The 27,695-nt window shown below is 43.7% G+C and overlaps 4 protein-coding genes and 1 long non-coding RNA gene across 5 annotated transcripts in view; 3 read left to right on the top strand and 2 right to left on the bottom strand.

The window, feature by feature from the left end:
* The window catches only part of abca1b (ATP-binding cassette, sub-family A (ABC1), member 1B), a 38,968-nt gene extending 25,288 nt beyond the window's left edge, over positions 1 to 13,680 (top strand). The window contains exons 10-37 of the mRNA XM_036943019.2: positions 116 to 255; positions 358 to 474; positions 796 to 990; positions 1,429 to 1,634; positions 1,869 to 2,045; positions 2,164 to 2,386; positions 2,652 to 2,873; positions 4,299 to 4,503; positions 4,652 to 4,765; positions 4,917 to 5,091; positions 5,215 to 5,346; positions 5,491 to 5,768; positions 5,868 to 6,415; positions 6,538 to 6,589; positions 6,705 to 7,218; positions 7,374 to 7,658; positions 7,805 to 7,943; positions 8,050 to 8,294; positions 8,427 to 8,604; positions 8,737 to 8,997; positions 9,160 to 9,283; positions 9,383 to 9,696; positions 9,802 to 9,908; positions 10,006 to 10,282; positions 10,836 to 10,939; positions 11,305 to 11,397; positions 11,784 to 12,027; positions 12,217 to 13,680. Of these exons, the coding sequence (XP_036798914.1) occupies positions 116 to 255; positions 358 to 474; positions 796 to 990; positions 1,429 to 1,634; positions 1,869 to 2,045; positions 2,164 to 2,386; positions 2,652 to 2,873; positions 4,299 to 4,503; positions 4,652 to 4,765; positions 4,917 to 5,091; positions 5,215 to 5,346; positions 5,491 to 5,768; positions 5,868 to 6,415; positions 6,538 to 6,589; positions 6,705 to 7,218; positions 7,374 to 7,658; positions 7,805 to 7,943; positions 8,050 to 8,294; positions 8,427 to 8,604; positions 8,737 to 8,997; positions 9,160 to 9,283; positions 9,383 to 9,696; positions 9,802 to 9,908; positions 10,006 to 10,282; positions 10,836 to 10,939; positions 11,305 to 11,397; positions 11,784 to 12,027; positions 12,217 to 12,372 (5,825 nt within the window). The 3' untranslated portion in view covers positions 12,373 to 13,680. The remainder of the gene's footprint in view (positions 1 to 115; positions 256 to 357; positions 475 to 795; positions 991 to 1,428; positions 1,635 to 1,868; positions 2,046 to 2,163; positions 2,387 to 2,651; positions 2,874 to 4,298; positions 4,504 to 4,651; positions 4,766 to 4,916; positions 5,092 to 5,214; positions 5,347 to 5,490; positions 5,769 to 5,867; positions 6,416 to 6,537; positions 6,590 to 6,704; positions 7,219 to 7,373; positions 7,659 to 7,804; positions 7,944 to 8,049; positions 8,295 to 8,426; positions 8,605 to 8,736; positions 8,998 to 9,159; positions 9,284 to 9,382; positions 9,697 to 9,801; positions 9,909 to 10,005; positions 10,283 to 10,835; positions 10,940 to 11,304; positions 11,398 to 11,783; positions 12,028 to 12,216) is intronic.
* Positions 13,681 to 13,767: 87 nt separating this feature from the next.
* nipsnap3a (nipsnap homolog 3A (C. elegans)) lies at positions 13,768 to 18,845 on the bottom strand. Its single transcript, XM_021561293.3, has 6 exons — positions 18,433 to 18,845; positions 16,160 to 16,367; positions 15,739 to 15,900; positions 14,847 to 14,996; positions 14,637 to 14,723; positions 13,768 to 14,514 (listed from the first exon to the last, which is right to left on the bottom strand). Exons 1-6 carry the CDS (start codon positions 18,505 to 18,507, stop codon positions 14,438 to 14,440), a joined length of 759 nt encoding a protein of 252 aa, XP_021416968.1. The 5' UTR covers positions 18,508 to 18,845; the 3' UTR covers positions 13,768 to 14,437.
* A 1,465-nt stretch (positions 18,846 to 20,310) lies between these two features.
* Positions 20,311 to 21,685, top strand: LOC110488864 (putative pancreatic secretory proteinase inhibitor). Its single transcript, XM_090198409.1, has 4 exons — positions 20,311 to 20,545; positions 20,752 to 20,786; positions 20,954 to 21,066; positions 21,393 to 21,685. The coding sequence occupies exons 1-4, from the start codon at positions 20,488 to 20,490 to the stop codon at positions 21,436 to 21,438; spliced, it is 252 nt and encodes an 83-aa protein (XP_090054535.1). The 5' UTR covers positions 20,311 to 20,487; the 3' UTR covers positions 21,439 to 21,685.
* Positions 21,686 to 21,861: 176 nt separating this feature from the next.
* exosc3 (exosome component 3) lies at positions 21,862 to 24,364 on the top strand. The gene is made up of 4 exons (XM_021561292.3): positions 21,862 to 22,156; positions 22,955 to 23,104; positions 23,379 to 23,530; positions 23,705 to 24,364. Exons 1-4 carry the CDS (start codon positions 21,941 to 21,943, stop codon positions 23,910 to 23,912), a joined length of 726 nt encoding a protein of 241 aa, XP_021416967.2. The 5' UTR covers positions 21,862 to 21,940; the 3' UTR covers positions 23,913 to 24,364.
* Positions 23,564 to 26,551, bottom strand: LOC149978295 (uncharacterized). Its single transcript, XR_016486296.1, has 2 exons — positions 25,199 to 26,551; positions 23,564 to 25,078 (listed from the first exon to the last, which is right to left on the bottom strand). It is a non-coding gene; the product is annotated as an uncharacterized LOC149978295 (long non-coding RNA).
* Between the last annotated feature and the right edge of the window lie 1,144 nt (positions 26,552 to 27,695).

Genomic DNA, 27,695 nt, shown 5'->3' with positions numbered 1-27,695 from the left:
TTAATGTATTTCAGTGGTATTCAAACATTTTTTTAGCGGGGAACCAATTTCTTTGCTAGTTGTGACATTCTTGTCTGGACCTGACGTCATTGTTCCTTCTGTGACCCCCCTCCAGCTCCATACTGTAACGCTATGATGAGGAACATGGAGTCCAGCCCCGTGTCCAGGATGATCTGGCAGGCCCTGAAGCCTCTGCTCATGGGCAAGATCCTGTACACCCCCGACACCCCAGCTACACAGAAGATCATCCACGAGGTGTGTATCAGTTATACTATACCTCTTAGTTACAGTACATCGCTGGTCCCAGTAGTAGTTTTAGCAGAACACCAACAGTCCCAATCTTGCCCTCTCCTTCAGGTGAACAGAACATTCCAGGAGCTGGGGGTCCTCAGAGAGCTGGGGGGCATGTGGGAGGAAATTAAGCCCAAGGTCTGGACCTTCATGGAGAGCAGTGAACACATGGACCTAGTAAGGGTATGTCTGACTAATCTGTTGTCTCTACTACAGCCAACATCACTTATGTTAGCCTTGTAGAGCACCATTGTAGAATACCTTATACAATATTTTCTTTTCAGTTTTGAAATGCTTTTGGCTTATAGAATGGCATCTGTAATAATAACCCAGAGACAACACCCAGGACATGACACAGTAACACAGCAAATAGCAATACAACAAAATACATGATGGGAAGCAGCCCTTTCAGATGGTCAACACTGGCATCTTGTGGAGAGATGCGGGACGGTACCACAAATACAACTCAGAGTCACTCTCCTGCTCTTCCTTCCTCTCTCCCAGACCCTATTGAAGAACAATGGCACTGGCAGCTTCTTCACCTCCCAACTGGCGGGCTCAGAGTGGACTGTGGAGGACATCTCCAACTTCCTGACCAAACATTCGCAGGACACGCATCCCCACGGTACCGCCTTCACCTGGAGGGAAGTCTTCAACGAGACGGACCAGGCCATCATGAGCATATCCCGCTTCATGGAGGTCTCGCTCTCTTTCATTGTCTCTCTTTGTGTCGCTCACGCACACAGTCACTTGGCCCCTTTCTTAGCCTCAGTTAAATTTTGTTCTCTTTCTGGTGAAGTCCTTCTGCAATACATACCAATTACATAATTGCGGGCGTTAAAACAACAAGTGAAACACATCAAGGTGCTTTGGGCCTGAGAGTTTTCATTCCAGTCATTGCCCTCTCTTTGTGGAAACAGTAGTCAATTGCAGCCATTTTACTTTGCCCCAACCTCTTCCACTGTATAATGGGAAATGGCAAAGAAAAACACAGCTGGACCAAGTTAGCCAGGAACCTGATGAACATTCCATTTAAAGCCTCCCCACCCCCACTTCCAGCATGTGAATAGATCTGCTAGTCCTGGCCAAGACCAGATGAGGATAGGCCTTTAACAAATGCGTTTTGTTTGTTTACAGTGTGTAAACCTGGATAAGATGGAGCCCGTGGCCAATGAGGAAAGGATGGTCAACAAATCCATGGCGCTCCTGGACGATAGGAAGTTCTGGGCGGGGATTGTGTTTCCAGATATTGAGGCCAACAGCTCTGAACTGCCGGCCAACGTCAACTACAAGATCCGCATGGACATCGATAACGTGGAGCGCACCAACAAGATCAAAGACGGGTATGTTGATTCAAAGCGCCCCAATCTATCTACTAGATGTATTGGACAGTGTTTTATGCCTGTGTCATTGGGGTCATTTTGAACACTCACTTTATTTTTTTGTGAAAGGGGATCACTTTCAGCTTTTTGGTCAAATTTGAATTTGTTGTGAACCTTGCTCCTTGGGAGGGAATGAATTTGTAAGAGGTTTACAGGAAGGGGGGTTTATGCGTTGCTTTTTTTCTCTCTTAACAGATATTGGGACCCTGGTCCTCGTGCTGACCCATTTGAGGACCTGCGCTACATCTGGGGTGGCTTCTCTTACCTCCAGGACATCATCGAGCATAGCATCATCACAGCAGTAACTGGCGTCAAGGAGAAGACGGGAGTCTACATCCAACAGATGCCCTACCCCTGCTACGTGGATGACATGTGAGTCACACCGAGCAGGATTTGACCTTATTCACCTGGGATCTGTGTTGAGTGGCTAACTGCAAGGCTTTAAAATGGCTTCCATTTCCTCCTTTGACCTATGACCTCTGTCCTCCAGCTTCCTGCGGGTGATGAGTCGCTCCATGCCCCTCTTCATGACCCTGGCCTGGATGTACTCTGTGGCCATCATCATCAAGAGCGTGGTGTACGAGAAGGAGGCAAGGCTCAAGGAGACCATGAGGATCATGGGATTGGACAACGGCATCCTGTGGTTCAGCTGGTTCATCAGCAGCCTCATCCCCCTGCTAATTTCTGCTGGCCTGCTGGTTGTGCTGCTCAAGGTATTGCACTGTATCCCATGATTTAGGATGGCAATGATCCTTTTTCGCATCACAATATTTCAGTGATATCAGTATTTCAGTGATATTGGTATTTCAGTGATATTGGTATTTCAGTGATATCAGTATTTCAGTGATATTGGTATCGAGACAATAACTTGTCTTAATATTTTATGTTGATGTGAGAGTGTTTTTTGGGGTTTTCTGATGTTAATTGACTTCCTCTCTATTTACCAATGAGAATCCTCCCTCTCTCTCCTCTAATCAGATGGGGAACCTGCTGCCCTACAGTGACCCCGGCGTCATCTTCCTGTTCCTGGGTTCCTTCGCCGTGGTAACCATCATGCAGTGCTTCCTCATCAGCACAATGTTTGCCCGTGCCAACTTGGCGGCGGCATGCGGGGGCATCATCTACTTCACCCTCTACCTGCCCTACGTCCTCTGTGTGGCCTGGCAGGACTATGTGGGCTTTGGGGCCAAAATAGTCGCTGTGAGTCATGCTTTTATATGTACTAGACATTTTGAGATGATGTTGGTTGTCCACATGTGACATTTTATAAGAGGAGCCACTTTCATTAAGTTATTAAGTGTAGTGCCACTACAAACAGGGCAGCTTTTTCTTTGAAATGTGTTTGTAATGTAACTCTTTTGTCACATCATTGTTTTTTCTGCTGCTGGTTACCTCCTCAGGCTCATCATCTTATTGGCATTGTTGTTGTATATGATACACTATATGTACAAAAGTATGTGGACACCCCTTCAAATGAGTAGATTCGGCTATTTCAGCCACTCCCGTTGCTGACAGGTGTATAAAATTCGAGCACACAGCCATGCAATCTCCATAGACAAACATTGGCAGTAGAATGGCCTTACTGAAGAGCTCAGTCACTTTCAATGTGGCACAGTTTGTCACATTTCTGCCCTGCTTGAGCTGCCCGGTCAACTGTAAGTGCTGTTATTGTGAAGTGGAAATGTCTAAGAGCATCAATGGCTCAACCGCGAAATGTTAGGCCATACAAGCTCACAGAATGGGACTGTGAAAATCATCTGTACTCTGTCGCAACATTCACCACGAGTTCCAAACTGCCTCTGGAAGCAACGTCAGCACGAGAACAGTTCATCGAGAGCTTCATGAAATGGGTTTCCATGGCCGAGCAGGCGCACACAAGCCTAAGATCACCATGTGCAATGCCAAGTGGTGTAAAGCTTGCCGCCACTGGACACTGGAGCGGTGAAAACGTGTTCTCTGGAGTAATGAATCACGCTTCACCATCTGGCAATCCGATGGGCGAATCTGGGTTTGGTAGATGCCATGAGAACGCTACCTGCCCCAATGTACAGTGCCAACTGTAAAGTTTGGTGGATGAGGAATAATGGTCTGGGGCTATTTTTCATGATTCGGGCTAGGCCCCTTAGTTCCAGTGAACAAAAATCTTAATGCTTCAGCATACAATGATATTCTAGATGATTCTGTGCTTCCACCTTTGTGGCAACAGTTTGGGGAAGGCCCTTTCTTGTTTCACTATGACAATGCCCCTGTGCACAAAGCGAGGTCCATACAGAAATGGTTTGTTGAGATCGGTGTGGAAGAACTTGACTGGCCTGCACAGAGCCCTGACCTCAACCCCATCGAACGCCTTTGGGATGAATTGGAACGACGACTGTGAACCAGGCCTAATCACCCAACATCAGAGCCCGACCTCACTAATGCTTTTCTGGCTGAATGGAAGCAAGTCCCCGCAGCAATGTTCCGACATCTAGTGGAAGGCCTTCCCAGAAGAGTGAAGGCTGTTATAGCAGCAAAGGAGGGGCCAACTCCATATTAATGCCCATGATTGTGGAATGAGATATTTGACAAGCAGGTGTCCACATACTTTTGGTCATGTAGTGTATTAACATCTCTCCTTCTCTACAGAGCCTGCTGTCCCCAGTGGCCTTTGGCTTTGGCTGTGAGTACTTTGCCCTGTTCGAAGAGCAGGGCATTGGCATCCAGTGGAACAACCTGTTCAATAGCCCCATGGAGGAGGACGACTTCAGCCTGACCACCGCCATCATCATGATGTACTTCGACTCCTTCCTCTACATGGTGATGACCTGGTACATCGAGTCTGTCTTCCCTGGTAGGTGTCCATGAGCTGAACTATTCCACTGTAATGGATCTGTTTGGGTACCATTTTGTTAGGCTTATGTTGAAGCCACTTGCATTGTATTGTATTGTTTAGTTATTTGCATTGTCTGAATGTATGTGTTTTTTGTGTTCTCCTTCAGGTCAGTATGGTATTCCCAGGCCCTGGTACTTCCTCTTCTCCAAGTCCTACTGGTTTGGAGAAGGGGACAACAGGAAGACTGACTTCAGTCAGAACAAGAGAAGGAGCTGTGAAGGTAAGACCCTGATTTAACTCCGATGCAGAACAACTGATTATCCACATGGTGGGCGAATTCATTTGAGCAGTTGTGTGTTTATTCAAGCAAAAGAAAATGTGATGGTCATTGTACCCCATTTGAATTACATTATGTTGTGTTGTGTCTTCAGCTGTCTGTATAGAGGAAGAGCCAGCCCACCTGAAAACTGGTGTCTTCATAGAGAACCTAGTCAAGGTGTACCGGCACGGGAAGAAGCTGGCTGTGGATGGGCTGACTCTGGGCTTCTACGAAGGACAGATCACCTCTTTCTTGGGCCACAACGGAGCAGGGAAAACCACCACTATGTAAGTGCAATGACATACAACTGGTGCCATCTGTGAACAATAGCCCATACAAATTTAGTTGAAAGTTACATTTATACATTTTAAAAGGAGTTCATCTAGTATTGACATCTTTGTATTTGTCAGGTCGATTCTAACGGGACTGTTTCCACCTACCTCTGGCACTGCTTACATCATGGGAAAAGACATCCGATCGGAGCTGAGTGCTATTCGACAGAGTCTGGGCGTTTGTCCACAGCACAACGTTCTCTTCAGCATGTAAGTGTTCCCAGTCCATCATATTAGCAACCAGTTTTAACAGAAAGTTAATTATAATGACCATATTTATGTCAATAGTTACATTGGTTTGTTATGAGCAGTTGTTATATGAAGTCTAACGTGTTTGTTTTTGGGTTTGACCAGGCTGACCGTTGAGGAGCACATCTGGTTCTATGCTCGCCTGAAGGGTCTATCTGAGGAACAGGTGAAGTCTGAGATCGAACAGATCCTGATAGATACTGGCCTGCCGCACAAACGCACTTCCAGGACCAGCACACTGTCCGGAGGGATGCAGAGGAAGCTCTCTGTGGCTCTGGCCTTTGTCGGGGGGTCAAAGGTTGTGATTCTGGACGAGCCCACTGCAGGGGTCGACCCCTACGCCCGCAGGGGCATCTGGGACCTCTTGCTCCAATATCGTCTAGGTAACCACTAACTCCTTACCTCTTTTTAGCAGCAATGCATAACAAACTACTGGGGGGAGTCCTGTGTGATAACTCACTGTTTTCCCTTCCCCTCTCCAGGTCGTACCATCATCCTCTCCACCCACCACATGGACGAGGCGGACATCTTGGGCGACCGCATTGCCATCATCTCCCACGGCAAGCTGTGCTGCGTGGGCTCCTCCCTCTTCCTGAAGAACCAGCTGGGTACAGGCTACTACCTCACCCTGGTCAAGAAGGGCCCAGAACCTTTCCTCAGCTCCTGCCGCAACTCCTCCAGTACCGTCTCCTTACCTAAGAAGGAGGAGGATTGTCCCTCTGAGAGCAGCTCTGACGCAGGCCTTGGCAGCGAACACGAGAGCGAAGTAGCTACCATAGAAACTGCTCAGGCAGCTTCCATCTGTGAAAGTGCCTTCGTGCCCCCCGACGTCTCCCTGATCTCCAGCCTGATCTTCAAGCATGTCCCGGCTGCCCGCATGGTGGAAAACCTTGGCCACGAGCTCATCTACGTCCTACCCTATGGCGCCGCCAAGGACGGAGCCTTCGTGGAGCTCTTCAAGGACATGGACAATCACCTCCCTGACCTGGGCATATCCAGCTATGGCGTCTCCGACACCACCCTGGAAGAGGTACAACTACAATAGATTATTAAATGGATAATGGGATGGATATCTCGTTTCTAGATGCTCAAAGTGCTTTACATTGCATTGGGGAATAGTGTTTGATTTCTGTCTTTTCTATCTCCTCATAGATTTTCCTGAAAGTGGCAGAGGACAACGGAGTTGACACTGAAGTTCCCTCAGGTAAGAACCCTTTAGAAATCGCCTGTGGGTATGACTCGGATTATTAAGTCTTGAATGGTTCTCGAACATGTCAGCATCTGTTAATTGTTGTTATTTTGTATGTGTTTTTGCCTAGACGGTACACTCCCCCTGCGCAGACGTCGTAGAAATCATGCCTTTGGTGGAGGAAATGCCTTCGGTGGAGACCACCAGAGCTGCCTTAGACCCCAGATTGATGACGACAACAATGAACATAACGACTCGGACGCAGACCCAGAATCCAGAGAGACAGACTTCTTGAGCGGATCGGACGGTAAAGGCTCCTACAAGGTGACGGGATGGAGTCTGAAGAGGCAGCAGTTTGTGGCCTTGATTTGGAAGAGGTTTCTGTACGCTCAACGCTCCAGAAAAGGTTTCTTTGCTCAGATTGTACTCCCTGCTGTGTTTGTGTGCATTGCCCTGGTCTTCAGTCTCATCGTCCCACCTTTCGGAAAGTACCCCAGTCTGGAGCTGCAGCCATGGATGTACGAAGAACAGTCCCTTTTCATCAGCGATGACGCCCCTGAAGACGCTAGCACACAACGGTTATTGAGTGCCCTCACCGAAGGACCTGGGTTTGGAACGCGCTGCATGGAAGGACAGCCCATACCGTGAGTCTCAATATGCCAGGGTCTAACAAAATGGTTATTTCCATTTGTACAATTTCTCCTGTCTTTGAGGAAATAAATATGACAGATAGGCACATATTTTCAATGTTCTTTAGGAGATAATGACTCTCAATCTCTCTCTCTCCCTCCTCTCTCAGTGACACTCCCTGTACGATGGGTGACGAAGACTGGTCCATACCGGAGGTCCCAGAGACCCTTCTGGAACTCTTCCGCACAGGTAACTGGACCATGGAGGAGCCGTCCCCCGCATGCGCCTGCAGCTGTGACGGCCGCAAGAAAATGCTCCCTGAGTGTCCTGCTGGAGCCGGAGGACTGCCACCCCCTCAGATGAAGATCAGTGAGACAGACACCCTGCAAAATCTGACCAACAGAAACATCTCTGACTATCTGGTGAAGACCTATGCAGAGATCATTGGGAAAAGGTATCACCTTCATATATATATTGCATGTCTTTTATAACAGTGGTATGATATAGTATGTACAATGATTGAGTTATACAATTGTTTTTGTATACCTGTCTAGCCCAAATTGCCATTAAATAATTATGCTTCTTTTTTTCTTATCACAGTTTGAAGAACAAAATCTGGGTAAATGAATTTAGGTACGGTGGCTTCTCATTGGGTGCCAGGAGCACCAACGTCCTCCCCGCAGCTGACGAAATTGACGACGCCATTGCTCGAGTGAGGAAGATTTTTGAATTGGAGAAGGTGAGACTTCCATTCATTCATTTCCACATTCACTATAACTCAGTTTCTGCCACTGAACACAACATCACTTTCACCAATCTAAACCATTGTTATTATATATCTTCAGGGTGCAGCCGCAGACCGATTCCTGGAGAGCTTGTCTAGCTTCATCAATGGTCTGGACACCAAGAACAATGTCAAGATTTGGTTCAACAACAAGGGATGGCACAGCATGGGAGCCTTCCTCAACGTGATGAACAACGGCATCCTGCGCTCCAACCTGCCCCCTGGCAAGGACCCCAGCAAGTTTGGCATCCGCGCCTTCAACCACCCGCTCAACCTCACCAAGGAGCAGCTGTCCCAGGTGGCACTGTAAGTACCCACGCCACAGACATCTTGGAACAATGAAATCATTAAAGTAATTGACCTAGTAGAATGTAGAGTTTGTAAAGTGTACCAAGCACAGTGTACTCTCCTTAACATCCAACTACCCCCTCTCTGTAGGATGACCACCTCAGTGGACGTCCTGGTGTCCATCTGCGTGATCTTTGCCATGTCCTTCGTCCCAGCCAGCTTCGTAGTCTTCCTCATCCAGGAGAGAGTGAGCAAGGCCAAGCACATGCAGTTCATCAGCGGTGTGCAGCCCCTGCTTTACTGGACTGCCAACTTCATCTGGGATATGGTGAGAACTCCTAACCGCCATTTTGAGTATTTCTTCTGAGCATTTAGCAGCTGTTTTCTACTAGTGTAAAGCGCTACATGAACAGAATTAGTTTGATTGATTGCTAACCTTGTCATCTCGTTTGTCTTGCAGTGTAACTACATCGTCCCGGCAACGCTCGTCATCATCATCTTCATCTGCTTCCAACAAAAGGCCTATGTGTCGTCCACCAACCTGCCAGTGCTGGCCCTGCTTCTGCTCCTCTATGGCTGGTCTATCACTCCCCTGATGTACCCGGCATCCTTCTTCTTTAAGATCCCCAGCACGGCCTACGTGGTGCTGACCTCCGTCAACATCCTCATCGGCATCAACGGCAGCATCTCCACCTTCGTCATGGAACTCTTCGGAGACAACGTAAGGGACACCACACATTGGCTGCATAATGTGGTGTGCTCATCCTTGCCTAAGGAAGCCATTTCATTTTTTCTTTTTAGACAACAGAGAGAATTAACACAATCTTTTGTTAATGTTCCACTAATCTGGTGACATTAAGGGTTAAATATTCCTCCTCTTCAGGAAATTGGGGGTATCAACAACATCTTGAAGAACGTTTTGCTGATCTTCCCTCACTTCTGTCTTGGCCGAGGTCTCATCGACATGGTGAAGAACCAGGCCATGGCCGACGCTCTGGAGAGATTTGGTAAGAACTGCATTTCCCCATGAGCCATTTTTCCATGTAATTCAGCGCAGAGGTGTCTCTTGAACATTTCTCTAAACCCACTCCTCCTGCTGTTCACAGGGGAGAACCGCTTCCGATCCCCTCTGGAATGGGACATGGTGGGCAAGAACCTGTTTGCCATGGCCGTGGAAGGAGTGGTCTTCTTCATCATCACCGTCCTTTTCCAGTACCGCTTCTGCATCAAGCCCATAAACCTGCACACCAAGCTCCCTCCGGTGGGCGAGGAGGACGAGGACGTGGCCAGAGAGAGGCAGAGGATCGTCAACGGACTGGGACACGGAGACATCCTGGAGCTCCGACAGCTCACCAAGGTCTACAAGAGGAAGCAAAAGCCAGTTGTAGACCGCCTGTGTGTGGGCATCCCTCCTGGAGAGGTAAGATTAGATTATTTAAAACAAGTAAATACACAATGCAATGACATGCAATCTCTTTCAATCTCCTTTGGTATATTTCCTCTGTTTCCTTTCTCTTTCTCTCAGTGCTTTGGCCTCCTGGGTGTGAACGGAGCTGGAAAGACCACCACATTCAAAATGCTGACAGGAGACTCCATGGTCACCAGTGGAGAAGCTTTCCTGGCTGGAAAAAGGTAAGTCAGCCATTTTGTGCCAGAGAGCTCATACTAGGTATTACAGTAGAGAGCTTCAGTAGTCTAAATGTGATACTTACTTTTTTTGCTTTGGTAGTATACTGCGGGAGATAGACGAAGTGCACCAGAACATGGGCTACTGTCCCCAGTTTGACGCCATCAACGAACTGCTGACAGGCAGAGAGCACCTGGAGTTCTACGCCGTCCTGCGTGGAGTGCCCGAGAAGGAAGTGTGTGAGGTTGCTGAATGGGGCATCCGTAAGCTGGGCCTAGTGAAGTATGTGGACAAGGCAGCAGGAAGCTACAGCGGAGGAAACATGAGGAAACTCTCCACGGCCATGGCCCTAATAGGAGGACCACCCGTCGTGTTCCTGGTACGTACTATGTCCCAACACACACACAGACCTACATAAACTGTAACCACCAACACAAGGGGATCAGACTGGTTGCATCAGCTTGGAGGTGACCTTGATGTGACATATCAACAAAGGAACCTCCTCTAAATCAGATAACTGGTGTTTCATTGTTCTCCCGGTGGGGATTGCAGCAGCGATGGTTGTGTAATGAGGGTTAGATTAAAACTCTCCCACTGGCACACCAGTGTTCTCAAATGGTTCCTGGAAAATCATAGGCTTATGTTTTGCTCCTATTGGGCTGGAGAGAGGGGCTGACCACATCAGCTGTGAGGGGATAAAGGGAGAGAGAGACAGAAACTGAGTGGTGAGACAATGCAAGAGACAGACCAAGAGACATGGTGAGAGCGAAAGAGAAAAGACAAACAAAGCCAGAGAGAAAGCAAGTTTCTAATAGCATAATGCAACACTAGAAGAGCCATAATGCCTTGCTCCCCCCTGCTGCTGGTCTTCTCTGTGTGTTTCCTGCTCAACCTGTGGGCCAACCTTAACCTGGCTGTGCTCTTTGTGACAGGACGAGCCCACTACTGGGATGGACCCCAAAGCACGCAGGGCCTTATGGAACTGCATCCACAGCGTCATCAAGGAGGGACGCTCCGTGGTGCTCACCTCGCACAGGTAACCAGAAACACCAAAACACCTCAGCCATGCTAGGCTAAGAGCTAACTGCTATACATTGAAATGCATGGTCTTGTTGTTGATTGGTTGGCAGCATAGCTTATGTACGGTATAGGCTGCGGTTAGGCAATCCTCATTCGCACAAATGTAGCCTATTGGCTTGTACTACGTAGTTGACATGATTCAAAGTATTGCTTACCCACTTACTGTGCAGGATGACAATATTAGCTTTTGGAGTGTTAACTTTAATTTGACAAGGTATTCGCTTATTTGACATAGACTAACCTTTGCAGGGATGTGATTTCTAGTTCATCAATTCCTTTACACTGTACTTAATGTCTGTGTCTACCATTTTGTGTCTTCAGTATGGAGGAATGTGAGGCCCTGTGCACCAGAATGGCCATCATGGTCAACGGCAGATTCCGTTGCTTGGGGAGCGTTCAGCACCTAAAGAATAGGTAAAATGACAAGTCCTTTCACTGATGCATATGAAACAAGCCAATACCTACAAAGTGTGCTCTGTGGCTTTAAATACAGTAAATTGCTCAAATCATGTATTGATAGATTTTTTATTTTACTATTTTTAACCCCCCTAATTCATAATGTTTTAATTTTTTTGTGTAAATCTAGATGTATTTGTTTATAATTCTTAACAATACTTTTTTGTATGGTTTTGTAATCATTTGAAAGGGGAGGTGCCTGCCTGCCTTTCAGGTTCCTGAAATCTCTTTGATTGCCTTTTAAACGCTCATCTTATTTTCTTGTGAGCCAAAAGAATGCTAAAATATTTTTTTCACCTTGTCGCTCCCCCCCCCCATATTTTCTCCTTCTTCTGTCTCTCCAGGTTCGGAGACGGGTACACCATCATCCTGCGTGTGGCGGGGGCGGACCCTGACCTGCCGCCGGTGATGAAGTTCATTGAGAGCGAGCTGCCGGGCAGCACCCTGAAGGAAAAGCACAGGAACATGCTGCAGTACCAGCTGCCTTCCTCTCTCACCTCCCTGGCACACATCTTCAGCATCCTGGCCAAGAACAAGGACCTGCTTCGGATAGAAGACTACTCTGTGTCGCAGACCACACTGGACCAGGTAAGACGCCATCCGTCACTGATTTAAGGCTTTGTGGTCAAGAGTTGTTTTCGTTGAGGTGCGATTGTGGATTACAGCACTATGCATGTTTGTCTTTCTGCATGTTCTTAGTAGACTGGACATAGCATGTACGCTATTGAGGATTGGGATGTACTGTGATAATAGCTTACACGCTCTCTTCTTTACCAGGTGTTTGTGAACTTTGCCAAGGACCAGAGTGACGATTACCACTCAAAAGACAATTCAGTTAAGCGCAAAGAGGCAGTGGTGGACACTACCCCGCTTAGCTTGCGGCAGGCTGAAGAGAAGCTAGCCGAGGAGAGGCTAAAGGAGAGCTTGGTGTGAGCAAACAGACACCATCTTCCACCCAAAACTGGAACCCGCAAACAGTGTTGGACTGAGTTTATGTCCTTGCATTATTACAGTAGTATTTTAACGTTTTAATTCTTCAGCCAGGTGTTGCCCTCGGAAGGGCCCGGCTGGAAAGCTCAATGCAAAGTTTCCTAATCGTGCTGAAGTGAGTTGAGGCCCAGAGAGCCCTTCACGATAGTCATTAAGGAGAAAGAGTATTAAACTTGGAATAACTGCCATAATTCTATCCTGTGCTTCAGCAGATGTTATGCAGTGTATATGTTTAAGGAAACTGTGTTCATTTGTGTAATTCCAATTAACTGGTTTCTACCAATGATAGGAAAATAATTCATGGTCTGTTTCTTTTGGTTTTGTTCTCCAAGACCAGAATTACATGAAGAATCCCACTCATTTCTGTGGCCAAGGGATGTACTGTAGAATCTGAATTGGTTTGATTTTGTTTTGAAAGATGTACCTTTTATTTATATATCAAGGAATAGTTTCATTTTGTTTGGCTAAGTACATTGTGGCATTACTGTAATTATGAATGTTCTTCCTTGTAGTTCAGTACCTTACTATGTAGTGGACTCAGCCATTTGGAAACACTCCAATTGCAGAGACTAAGTACACTTTTCAATGTACACTATGCAAATAACTACAAGTTAAAAAATATATATATAAAAAACATTTTATAGCTTTTACAGAAAACTAAAAGATTTGTTTGTGGGTTAAGACACATTAACATTTGCAATGAATACCTCAACACAACATACCACAGTGCCCTGCCAGACAAACTGTTAAGGATACTTCAGTATTTTCACCACCTAACCACTAGGTGGAAACAGAAACATTCCCTCCATGGGTTGATAATAGTAAATCGAGTAACATCATCATGGATACTGGAAGGGACCAACCGTGCCGTGTCAGTTTTGAACTCCTGTCATAACGTGTGACCTGGAAGCTTGTCATGTATCGTTGCAGAGACCGGTGCAGTCAAGTGCCATTTTATTGTGAAATTCATTTTGTGACTCAGTATTTTGAAACAAAGCTTGCCTGAAATGAGGGCAGTTCAACATTCCAAGCACTTTATTTGTGGTGTTAATTGGAATATTGTTTTTGCACTGGAATTTCCACAGACTGTATACAATTGTTTGTTTTGTTTTTGATCAAAAAGAAAGAATCCTACCAAGAAAATTATTTATTTAATAGCTGTTTGTTTTGAATGTATTGAAAGGCTGTGGGAATGTCTGTTACTCGCCCTGTACAATACTTATTTACACAATAAAACCCAGCAAATCGTCAGTCCTGGCAAGTGTTTTCCATTCTCTTAATCTTGTGTCAACATGGCCGTAAACTTAATCCTGTCCAAAACCACATTTTACCAGAATGTTTCATTTTGAAATATGTCTTTATTGGTCATACATTTTCACATAACCTTCTTATTGACAAAGGTTACAGAAAAGCGCATTCTAGTCCAGACAAGTATTCATGTGGTATGTACACGATGAATAAGGCACAATTATCTATACCTATTAATATAGTATGAATGGCGCTTGTAATGCCAGAGTAGTGGGTTCGATTCCCAGGACCACCCATATGCAAAACGTATGCACGCGTCTAAATGTGATATATTATAATACATATAATATAAATCTAATCCATTACTAACATAACTGTTTGATTCAGGACAGAGGCATTTCATATCTAGCAGTTCTTTACAACATATAAATGCATTTCACTAAATGCATTTCACAAGAGCCATATATTGTTAAGACTGAACAGTCCTCAGTAGAATGAAATAAACATTGTTATAGCCAAGGTCCTAATTATACTTGGTTCTGAGTGACTTATATATTGATATCAGTATAACATTCATAATTACAATTAATACATTGTTTGAGTGCAACTGTCATCACATTTAGATGATATGATCACCATTGGTTGATTGAAGAAATCTCAGTAGCATTTTATAACCTCTACTTAGGTCTATAAACAGTGTAAGACGCATATTAGATCCAGTTGAGGTTCAGTCCCTTTAATCCTGGGTTTCAGTGTGAGATCACTTGAGGGGAGAGTAGGGGCAGGGGAACATGAGTTTGCTCGTCTGCGACTCCAGATAGGTCACACTCTCCCTCACTTTGGGGAGAGAGATCATGAGAGAGATTTGGAAGAGTGCAGATAGAAACTAAAATGTGAATAGAGCTGTCAAAATCCCCTTTTCTTCCTGGATTAAAAGGGGAATAAATTGAAGGGCTTACCGGCTGCCACCACCCTGGCATCACCATGGGCTTTGTGGCGTACTGCTGCCCGTTGGTCCGGACTCTCATACCACCACAGGGCATTGACTGGCAAACAAGGAGAAATCTCATTCTGCCTCACACTCTTGCATTCATATTATAATATCAGTGTTGTTACACATGTGTTAGATCATTCCATCCTGATAATCATTGACCCGATTGTTACTGTACCTTTGTTGAGCCGTCCAAACTCGCTGTGAAAGACCCCTACCAGGTGGGCATGCCCCCCGGCAGCGTGGGTACTGACTGCAGCCTGGAAGGCCTCCCCCCACACTGCTGGGCCTCCTGGCCTCATCTGGAACGATGCCAACTCATATACCCCTGAAAATACACACAACGCCCTTAATAATATGCAACATATCCAACTATCATAATTTCTTAAACCAACCCCTAGCCTCTGCAAATGCTTTAAAATCGAGCTCAGTGGTTTGGCAGAACACTAATTCTAGAGCAGTTAACAGTGCATTCAACTGTCGAGGGTGATACAACATAGCACTACAGAGCTGTGTTGAAAGGAACTTTTTCTTAATTGGAACACAGTGGTTTTGTTTACCAAATCAATATGAATATCATGTGCTGTACGTTTCAAAAACTCCTTTTAAATTAGGCTAAACTCCTCCCTGTGGGGAAATCACTCATTTACATTTCAATCAGTAAGCAGACGCTCTTATCCAGAGCGACTTACAGTTGCAAATTAGGTTTAAGTGCCTTGATCAATGGCACATTGACAGATTAGTCACCTAGTCAGCTCGGGGAATTCAAACCAGCAACCTTTCGATTACTTGCCAACATGCTAAGAAGCGAGGCTAGCTGCCACCACCTCTTTTGGGTAAACATGGCTGATTTCATTTCCTGCTAAAAACACAAGGTGCTATCCTTTACTTACAATAAATATAATATAACTAAAAAGATTAGTGTTGTCCAAGGAAATAAACACAAAAGGTCAATACACACGCACAAATACACACAAACAAAGGAGGGAGAAGTTCTGTTTTTCTGTCCTGGGACAACTAAACTCAAACAGTGTCAGACAAGAGGGTGATTATTTAACTCAGCTACTCACCACCTTCCTTGGGTGGCCTGTCCACCTTGCTCCAGGGTACTAAATACGTGACCTCGTTGTCCTGAGACATGAGCATGGGCATGGCCTTGGAGATGTACTCCTCAATCCATTTGGGGTCCTGAGCCAAGGATGCGCGCACACCTGCCCGCTGAGCATAGCTGTCTAGATAGCGACACAACAGGAGAGACAGTGAGATATACTGACGATACAATGGCTTATTTTACATTGTTCTCTGGGCTTGAGTTCATGCAGGTTCCCTTACAGTCAATTTAGGATTCCGAAATGCAAACATGAGTGCTTGCTTATTGCAGGTGAATATCCATTCCTTTATACAATTTCAATGTACAGTATTTCCTGAGTTGGCTGAATTACACATGGACTGGTCCTCAAAGCCCTAGCTTGCTCTCTGCCTCCTCCTCACCATACTTCCAGATGTGGAAGACCTGGTTCAAGCCTCCGTACTCTACACTCCAGTAGCCCAGGAGCTCAGAGTGAGCAGTACGCAGGTGGATCTTCTCATTGGTCAGCTTGAGGAAGGCAGCGTTCTTCTCTGGAAGGATTCTGTAGGTACGGAATTCATAGAAGGTCCCTTGTTGCTGCTGGGGGCCAGTGGAAATACAGTCTAGAGCCTGACAGGAGAGAAGTACAGTCACTGCTGACACCCTGTGGTCAATGTGGGTTTTTACATGAATTCTATAGTAAGCGAATTTTGCTGAGACAGATTAAAGTACACGAACAAAAACGATTGATTTCAAAGTTTAATAAACAATAGAATTGTTTGCACAGGAACTACTTTTAATAATTTCCACTGAACATTTTACAAAAACACATTTACAGGAAGAAATTTACATATCCAACGTTTGGTAACAGAATAAAACTGAAGGAGATTTTACAGAAATTATGTTAACAAACTTTGAATCTGCAGGTTTTTTTTATGTACTGTGTAAACTGTTCAAAGTAGTCGTTGTGCATAGTATGGCTTGTTAAACCTTGAAATGAATGTTTGTTTATTTAATTGTTTTAAAGAAATTGGGAGTCTCAGCATACTTCCGTTACCATGGAATTAATTGTCCATTACTGACAGCATGAAATTCTAATACGATACTATATATATTCTAATTTCTCTCTTCATTTCATGTTTTGTTTTTTTGCTTGAGGGACCCCGCTGGATACTTTATTCAGTGTCATGACTTAAATGTGAGTTTTAGTCAAACCTTTGGTGTCGTCTTTCCGCTATTTATCACGTTAAATTAATCTTAAACTAATTGCCTACTCCTATGAGCAAAACTATTCTGGTCCTGTTTCCCGATAGCGATGGAATTTAGGCTAACCGATGTTTTATTGATGCATCGTTCCTTCAACCGCCGGAGATACACGTTTCCCAAAACACCACGCAAATACATCGTTGGAGCATGTGTCGATACTGGTATGATCGAAAGAAATGGAGTGCTGTTCACGGGTCAGCTTTCTGAATGCAAATGTACTTTTACATTTGAATTATTTCACAATACTGACGACGGATCAGCTTCTAGAGAAATATTACCGTTTACGGCTACAAATATTGATGCGTCTTATTGCTTACCCAATAAAAATGCCCTAAATCACTGATTTGACACGTCATTGCGCACAGTTAGGCTACACATCATAAAATATATTGAGACAAATTACAGACAGTAGCCTGTAGCAAAATATAACTAAATTGATTGAACATGGAATGTATTTCAATGTGATTTAAATAGGCCTACTGTTTATATTTTAATGCAGTCATCTCAGTTTTAATTTGAAGCATATTTTTTATACTTCGCTTGTTTGTATTAATTGCAAAGACATTGGTAACTTTATTTGTAGTGAACTTTATTCTGAAGTTATCTGCGGTCACAGACTGATAAACCCAATATTTAGCGGAGATATTCTGTGTAGCCTATAGGCCTAAAGTGACGCGGTAGGGCAAAAAAAAGCATATACGAAGCACTTCGACCACTCGTAGAAAAGCTGAGGCAAAAATTAGACTACGAGCGTTTTCAAGGGCAACGTTAACGATGGTTTTGGGAAACAGCTCGGAGATTGAACATAGCATTGAGATGCTTTTGGAAAACCGGGCCTTGGCGTTTTGGAATCAGTTTGCTACCCAACCTTTCATTCAGTTTGGTCCAAAGGTCTGTCGTACATTGGAGTTTGACTTCTTCCAGTCTAAAATGTCTGCAGTGTGCATGACTTATATTGCATAACGTTACTCGTACTCTTGCTTCGAAAATCTAAGACAATGTTACATTATTATGCAAAGTTAGATATGGTAAATTATAAAAACAAGTCACACACTGTATCCTATAGGTCCATTGTAAATAAAACATGTAACATGCATGACATTTTCTCATAGAATGACTTAATGAAGTTAAGGCAATAATTTGTCAAACGACGTGAAATTAATAATAGTGCCATCTGCCGACCGGTTGGGCTACATACACCGAGGGCAAATCTCTCCTAGTTTAATATTTCGCAATACCACGCGGATATTGCAAAAAAAAAAGCGTTTGCATAGATAAACTGAAACTCACATTGACTTTTGTCGAACCTGGTGACTGTTAAGCTACAAACTTGAACTTTAAAAAAATAATGTTTTAACAATCGATTTGCATTGGAATTTGCCCTCATCCCACTGTCAAAATAGACCAAATTATAATAGTCCAAACTTACCACGTAACCATTTTTCAAGCAAATATTTTCTATAAGCCTTGACGATCTGCGAAATGAATTTCTTACTGTAAACATTTCGCTTCAAAGTTTTTATAATAACACTAGTGTCACAAAAAGTGACCAAGAGCACCTTGCGAGTTCAGTCAGAGAGGATGGCGGAGCGAGACGTTTCACTCTCGTCCAAATCTGTACAAAATAACGAATTTATATGGGTTTCTTTTGGATCTAAACTCCATCGCCTGCCTTTGTTGGGCGGAGACATTAGCATATCGTCATTACATACAAATCTCTGGTTCAGTAAACTGTTTTTGAGTTGTCCGAAGAGGCGAAGCGAGAGGATTTTACTCCGCCCAAAAAGGATTTACTCTGTCCTTTTTTGTATGGACGTCTATGAGAGAGTGTCGAATATAAGTGAGGCTAATTTGATCGAATAGAAGTTTAGTCTGTTACACATATGTTAATGTATAAGTGGATGCACGTGGCCTTCCGGCGACATTGAGAAAAACAAAGATCTGCCCTCTCATTGGCTAGAATGGTCCCACCTGATCTCACTTGCCTACGCTCAATTGTGGACATGTATTTCCATTGTTAGAGCGGTCACTCGGCTATCTTGTCAATATAATAGATAATCTTTGGCGTTGTGCAGTTGTAGACTACGGAAACCGAGAGAAGCTCAAATTTAGAGATCCATGAAAAAATACTCCTTTGAGCTACCTTTCACATCTCAATGATGGTCTAAGGGAGAAGATAAAATGTAATTTGGTAACGCATAGGAAGAATGAAATATGACATGTAATATCCACACTTGGGTGAGTTAAAATATTATGAATAATAAAAAAGTAACATTTGAAAAGAAAAGTATAATTTACTATTCCGAATATTTAATCCAACCAGATTGATACCACCCCCTCTAGTCTGATTCATCTCAAACTTTCGTCCTCCCTGTCACTAATTTTAGAATTTAGGGAAAGAGGAATACCTAGTCAATTGTACAACTGAAGTGTGTCTTCCGCATTTAACCCGACCCCACTTGAATCGGAGAGGTGCGGGGGATGCCCTAATCGAAATCCACGTCTTTTGAGTCCGGGGAACAGTAGGTTAACTGCCGTGCTCAGGGGCAGAACGATAGATTTTTACCTCGTCAGCTCGGGGATTCGATCCCGCAACCTTTCGGTTACTGGCCCAACGCTACCTGACCGTATTGTATTGAGCCTTCTGTGGTAAAATTATTATATAAATCATATTTGATTGACTGTACATAGTATAAGTCATGTGAATGAGAGCCTCATTAACATTAGCACAAAGACAATGGGTTTGTCGACGTTGCAGCCGACAGTGCAGGCGACTGCTGACTGACTGAGCTACAAATCACCATGCATCTTTAATAACTACTCATTAGTATTTGTAGATCAGTCAGGCAGTAACCATTTACTCATAATGCATCATGGATTTGATGCTCTCGAACACGGCCAATATCTGTATACATACAGGTGAAAACAAGACCAGGTTATGTTGTTGTGGGGACCAAAATATTACAAAATTGGTACACATTCAGTGAACATAATGTACAGTCTTTAATTCAGTGCTTTAAAAAAATGTATTACATAGTAAGGTTTGATAGTTTATCTTGGTCAACATGTATGCATTTCATCATCAACAACACCAGTGTCACACCCCTGTTTTTATTGGGCGCTCAGCAATATTTAAGCAGTAGGAATGTTCATCCCTTAATAAAGGCCTGGACAATAGGGGGCCTCTGCCGTAACTGTTGCTGGCGGGCTGGTCAGGTGCAATGCCGTCAAAACATCAGCTTTACCCAACACAGGGTCACATTATTTCACAGACAAACAGACGCGACCTCCACTATATGACAACGCCACTCCATCCACAGGGACTAAACCAACAGCAGACCTTGAGCAAGAGGCACATCGCAGATAATACAGTAGCAAAGGAGACATCATAGAGATTATAGTGTACTTTTGGAGCTGCATTCAGTAATTGGACCTATACCAACTATTGTTATCAGTTGAATTGGATCTCTTTTGGTCAGACCACATGAACATGATTGGGAAAACTCTTTTGCTAGTCTGCCTGGCTGTCTTCTTTTCTGCAGGTAAATACATTAATCATTTATATGAACAAAATGCCTGACTATTCTGTACATAATTCATGTTTAATTTCCATTTAGGAACAGTAGTTTGTCAAAACATGACAAAGATTGTACTGTCGATTGTACTGTTCATTAGCAGTTATGATAATAAATGATAGGTAGTAAAGAATAATAGGTTACATTCTACTTGTGGTTGTATGTTACATTAGTAGACGCAGCAGACCAGTCCAGACTCTACAGGAGGGTGAGGCTTCCATTACAATATTATCATTACAGTTCCCTTTACTAATGTGGCAACTACAAATTAATTCATGAGAATGTCCATGCATGACTATAGACAACCAGGATTGGTTTAGTCTTCCAGGTGGCAAGATTATGTCATCTTGAAATGTTATTTTATTATTTTACTAGCCATCTTGTGGGGATATGAGCCAATCCCAGGCATGCCCGCTCAACTACTCCCCAGTGTGCGGTAATGATGGAAACACTTATCCCAACGAGTGTTCTCTGTGTGTTCACCGGCTGTGAGTCTACCATATATCAGTTTAATTATCCTGAAATGTTTCCTCTCTAATTGTTTGGGTGTGCTGCTCATCTCTGTAGCACCCCCAGCGTCATCCACGCACAGTTGTACATTTTGTTATAGCCAGTAAGCACAGGGTGGTGCTACATTTGCCTGGTTGCAGGATCTGAACAAAGAGATCTGGTGACTAGGCAAGTGATTTTCTACTCCACCTATGAAAAAAGATCTATAGAAAACACAGAATTAGTCCACTGGAAAGCTTTATAAGAGACATTTTGCTTGCTTTAAAAAATCTTAATGGCTGTTTGTTTCTGTGTCTCTCTTAAGGGAAACCAATGCAGACATCTTGATAGTGAAAGACGGAAGTTGCTGAAGAGTAGCCTACTCAAGTACAGATGATTCCGCTGTGAATGTGATATTATCATCACATTTATCTTTGATTCTGTGATTGTAGAAGTAGTTTTTTTATGGAACACTCATGCACAGTACACACACACAATCATTTATAATCATATTGATTTGTATTCAATCATAACACTATCTTTGTAAAGAATAAATCGATTTTTCAGTCCCAGCTCCTGTGGAATCTTTTATCATTAAAGGTCCAGATGCTCATTATTGTGTCCACATGGTTTGTTTATTTGATTGTGTTATATTGTCCTGTTTTTATGTCATTATTCACCTAGTATGTTGATTGGAATACAATACAGAAGATATTACACCTACAATACATTTAAGTCACATTCTTAGTAGTAGTAACTTGTAGTAACCACATGGGTGAGCTACAACAAATATACTTCCGTTTTTGCTTTTTCTTCCTAGATTTCCTGTGTCACATTTATTGTTTCCGCTATCAGAAGTGCACATTTACAGACATGCTGAGTTGTTTCAAAGATAAAGTTGGTGATGTTTTATTACCAGGAGATGTATTTTCTTTTCAAATGCCTGAAAGTATCACCGACAGCAAACCCGAGAAAGTTGTTTGTGGACCAGGGCTTCGGCGAAACGGAGATGAAGTTCTCGTTTGCAAAAGCGGAATCCTTCGACATAAACAACCGAATCTGTACTGGATAGACTCTCAGCAAAGGAGGGTATGTATCTGGAATAACTGATAAATAGCTACCTACCTAGATACCTAGCGATATCATTCAGGGTCAGATTCATTATATGTGTTTGAAGAAGAAACGCACGATGCGTTGGTAACCACGTGTTTTTACAAAGAAAGGCGCGTGCCTATGGTATCTGCAGAGTTTGGCTACTATATTTAGTTAGCTAACGTTACCATCTTTGTTACAGTAAACAGACAATTCACAACCCCAATACAATTATGGTCTTGGCAGGAATGAGTTAAAAAGGTTGAAATTGATGGCATGCATGAACATTTTGCACTCTAGTACCAGACTTGGACTTCCCAAAGGAGATAAGTGATTGTTACCGGTTTTGTGACAAATCTTCCACCTGCCAGAATCCCCCTCCCTTCGCGTGAAGGCGCTCACACTCAATTCTTCATTGCTGCTAGTTGAGATTTCTGCTCTTCACTCCGTCGTCAGTTTAGCCTACATTTCACGGATCTTAGTAGCAGAAAGTATTTTATTTATTTATGTCCTTCAAGGCAGCTGTCAATGATCAGTTAGGCTGCGTTTAATTTTATGGTGTTTTGATCGCGGGGGAGGCACTAGTAATGCCTGCAGTTAAGTTTTCAGTGAAATGTAGCCTAAACTGACAACGGAGTGAAGAGCAGAAATCCCAACTAGCAGCAATGAAGAATTGTTTGTGCGCGTTCACGCGAGGGTGGGGGGGCAGAATTCTGTCAGGGGGGAGATTTTCCGCACAACACAGGCAGTGTCCTTTTCAAGTTATGGACTCGCTGCTTATTTCCTTTCGCCCAGTATGTTCCAGGGAAGGGGGAGAGTGTGATTGGCATCATAACTTCCAAGTCAGGTGACATCTTCAAGGTGGATGTAGGGGGGAGTGAGCAGGCGTCACTCTCCTACCTCGCCTTCGAGGGTGCTACCAAGAGGAATAGACCTAATGTGCAGGTCAGTATTGTCACAAACACTTCTTTATTCTTCCAGGTGGAAGGCTCACTATTTTACAACTTGACGTTAGATGGTTCTTCACCCTAAAAAGTAGTCTACGGGCCAAGAGAAAAGGTCATCCAGGGCTGTTCTTTAAACAGCCACTACAAACTTCAGCTAACAATTAATTGCAGGCATGTGAGCACGTAAAGAAAGTCAAATTCACCAGAAATCAATTCAATTTAAAGTTTGATGGCACTAGTCTCTCAATTTTGTTTCTGTGGTGCCGTTGCAGGTGGGGGACCTGGTGTACTCTCAGTTCATCATTGCCAACAAAGACATGGAGCCGGAGCTGGTGTGTATAGACAGCTGTGGACGAGCCAACGGGATGGGGGTGTTTGGAGCAGGCGGGCTTCTCTTCAAGGTATCCCTAGGACTTGTACGCAGGTATGTCACAATAATAAAACTAGTCTATGGTCATTTAGCAAGTGTTATTCAAAACAGCATCACAGTTAACATTCAGCATATGATCTACATTTTACAAATCTATCTAAACATTCTGTAATGTTGCACCACTCAACACGACCCTGGTTCTGAATAGTAATTGCCCTCTTTATCCAGGCTGCTGGCACCCCAGAGTGAGATAGCCAAGGACCTGGAGAAGATGTTCCCCTTTGAGATTGTGGTGGGGATGAATGGGCGGGTGTGGGTCAAGTCCAAGACCATCCAGCAGACCCTCATCGTGGCCAACCTGCTGGAGAGCTGTGAGAACATGACAGCCCAGCAGCGACAGACGCTCTTCAGAAGGGTGGCCGACGGATCCATCTAGGCTAGGGGAGCACTCTGCTCCGGAGAAGGATGTTCGAGAACTGTCTGAATTAATGGGGTTTGTCTCAATCATTTGAAGGCAAGGAGGCATTGGTGTGGTTGTCTCCTTTCCTTGTCTCCTCTCCTGACTACTGAGCTAAAAGTGATGAATGAATCACAACTGAGTGATGAATGCAGTGTAGTTGAAACTTATCAAGTCAAAGGGGATTTTGACCCCAGTGTGTTTGCGCTGTGTGAATAATCAGATTTTTTTTTTTACATCTGTTTGTCAACTACATTTGAGAAATAAATAATCTGGGTTGATTAAAAATAAGTGCTCCTGTTCAAACCAGTCCACAAGGGGTCACCACTTTCAGTTACCTTTGCTAGCATGATAACTGGAACCACTGATATAGTAGCACATATTGGTCATGCCAACTGTAGAAGCATAAACAATTATTACTACACAACTTTGTCCACATGGTTTGTTTCATGCATTGATTCAATTGTCAGAAAAATTGCTTAACTGTTTGTTGAGAGAAAGCCTACGCCTCTGGGTAATTATGTACATGTAGGTAGAGTTATTAAAGTGCCTATGCATAGATAACAGTAGCGGGGGGGGGGGGTAGCCATTTGGGTAGCCATTTGATTAGCTGTTCAGGAGTCTTATGGTTTGGGGGTAGAAGCAGAAGCCTCTTGGACTTGGTGTTCCGGTACCGCTTGCCGTGCAGTAGCAGAAAGAACAGTCTGACACCGCCTGGTATATAGATATATGGGCAACTTGGTGTGAGGTGATACTAAGAATTTGATTATGATGATGCCAATGACTGACTGGACTGGCTGCCATGAATTCCAGCGACTGACAAATACCAGCCCCTTCTCTCTGTCCTGAGATGAGACACAGATGAGGAAGGACGGTATAAAGTTAAGCTTCATGACAAATACTGGTCCCAAGGGCACCAAGTCTGCCATCTGTGGCTACACTTAGGGAAGAAAAAAATGTTCCAAAAGTGTTCTTCGGCTGTTCCCATAGGGGAACTCTTTTGGGTTCCATGTAGAACCGTCTGTGGCAAGGGTTCTACATGGAACTCAAAGAGGTCTCCTATGGGGATATCCAAAGAACCCTTTTAGGTTGTAGATAGCATCTTTTTAACTAAGAATGTGCCTCACCGCCAGGACTTTCTCCGCCTGTGAAACCGAAGTACATCATTATGTAGTAGATGGAATGGAACGCATGGAAGACATTTTATGTGAAACAGGGAGGTGTATCTATTCAATCTCCACATGACTATTTGTTTTCATTCTTACCTGCTGGTGTAACTCCTGGGTTTTCAAAAGGAGGATTTGCGCTAGGATTCCTGCAGGTTCTGTACATGGAATGATAGGGTTGCATTAACATTGTATGAATAGTAGTTATTTTGGATTACAGTCAACGTCTGGTAAATGCAACTTTATTGCACTAAAACAGATTACACTTACAGTATCTGAAGTGTACTTATCAGGAGTCAATTGTGGAGCAATGTTAACATGAAACATACCTAGTTTGATGTTTGTATCGCCGTTGAAATTAGCAGACATGGGGCTGTTAAAAAGCAACAGGGACAAGCATACACTGAGAACACATGGAAATCTTGGACTCTGATGACGTCAATGGAAAATCTCATGACAGGGATCATCCCATTTCCTCATAATGAGAGAGAGCGAGAGAATGTAACAGAGAAGAAGGTGGAAGAATAAAGTGAGAGTGTTAGTGAGTAGGAAGTTTCCAGCTTCCTCAATCAAGAAGGACTGTCTGTGCGGTCTGTGCCAGTGTGGAGTCATGCAACGTTGCATCAGCCAGACAGCCATAAGTACATGGTTTTGGGCACATACCTCTCAGTTGCAACAAATAACATTAGTGCAAGATCAGCTAAACTGTAGGGGGAGATTAGTCCAGTATGCTCCATGAATAAAGTGCCAGGATTGGTCAGTATGAATGTAATAACATTATGTAACACCTATTCCTGAGTAAGCAGTGTACTTGGAAGTGAAAAGAACAGAGGAAAATATGAAGTAGCTAAGTTGGTAGAGCATGGTGCATGCAACATCAGGATAGTGGGTTTGATTCCCAGGACCACCCAGACTTAAAACGTATGCACGCATGACTAAGTCATTTTGGATAAAAGCAACTGCTAAATGGCATATATTATGATAATAATATAAATACAAAATAACCGTCTTTACATATTTTTCAAAGAAAAATACTGCTATCTAGGAGTGCTTTCTTTACATCCTAAACGTAGTTCTGTCTTAACCCTTCTCTCCGATTAGTCCTTCATAATGACATCATTATCACCCAGCTCTGATTGGTCCTTTCATAATGACAGTGTCATATCGGTGAGAGAAAGTGTCTAGCCCTGCGGTATTCCAACCATGTCTTCCCAGTCTGCATATCCCACGAATCCATGTTTATGTGTCCTCGGGGACCAGGGCAGTAAAAGGCAGTGCACCGTGGACCACAAGCTCAGGGCCAAAGAAAATAGTCTCAGAGAGGGATTAGTATTAGCTTAAGCCAGAAATCAAAACTCCTCACCAGCCTCAACAATAAACAAGAACATGTCAGAGTCCTCAGACTAAGACAATGGCACTCTGTGTCAACCAGTGTAATTGGGTGTTACATGAAGAAATGGACATTGGTCATGGGCTTTGTGGCTGTAACAAGCTTGCTGTTACATAAGGTTGTTATAATGTATACATAGCCAGATTTGAGCACAGCTGTTAGAGAATGGGCTCTCCAGATTCCCCTCTTTCCCCTCACAGACCAGAGGCAGAGACTGTCTAGAATTATCTTTGATCAGCAGTATTCTAAGCCAGAGAATCCTCAGAAATCCACAATACACATAACTCATAGGTATGTCTATAGCTTGTCTATTCAGCATGTGTTGGCATATACTGGATGGTGAAGCATGTAGCACAGTAAACTGCAAAAAGTAGCATCTTGGCATAAAAATGGTTCTCAGGTTGCATGAACTTTACTAAAGTGATATTTTAACATAAAGTACTGGAAGTATAATACATAATATCTCAGGTTTAAAAAAAATATATGCTTGTTATATTATATCACATTTTTATATGTTAAATGAAAGTTTGGGAACTGCTGAAGTGGAGTTTGGAGGAGAGGTATGTTTGAAAGGAATCAGTCTGCCACATGTTAGACCGCTTCAACGTGACATGGTGCTGTAGGAAAGGACTCCCAAAGAGGCAGTTACCAGGTTCTCTTCCTTTATTTCTTTCTGTGGGCCAGGCCTAGAGTGGGTCACCTCACGGATCTTAAGTCCTCACTGAATTTTGACTGCAGATGAATAACAGACACATTATTCCCTTCCAATCTCTCCTCCTCATCTTGTTCCTCCATTTCATACACGGCACTCTCCTCCCTCACCCTCTCCTCCTTTCCAAAGATTTCCACTTTCGTTTCCCAAGTGCTCCTAAGAGACAAAAAGATGTGGACTGACAAACCCATGCTTCTGGCTCTTCCTTTATAAGTCTGACCATTTCCAATTGGACTGACAAACCACTGGTTTTTGTTCCTCCGTTAGAAGTCTGACTGTTTCTCCGTGTTCTGGAGCTATCAGCACTCTGATGATGCAAAGAGTGAAAACAATGAGAAAATAAAATTCTCCATTACCTCAAGATAAAGGTAGAGATACTGATTCCATCCCAAATCCACCCATACTCTATGACGACCATAAGGTTTGGATAGGCGTAAGGCAGTAATACGGAGGACATTCTACCCAGCCTATAAAAAGAGCAAAGTAGAACCACA

Source organism: Oncorhynchus mykiss, chromosome 14 (genome assembly GCF_057628025.1).
Source record: "Oncorhynchus mykiss isolate SJ-2025 chromosome 14, ASM5762802v1, whole genome shotgun sequence".
NCBI classification, from domain to species: Eukaryota; Metazoa; Chordata; class Actinopteri; order Salmoniformes; family Salmonidae; genus Oncorhynchus; species Oncorhynchus mykiss.
Note: the sequence above shows the minus strand (reverse complement) of the source record. Positions and strands in the feature narration are given on the sequence as shown.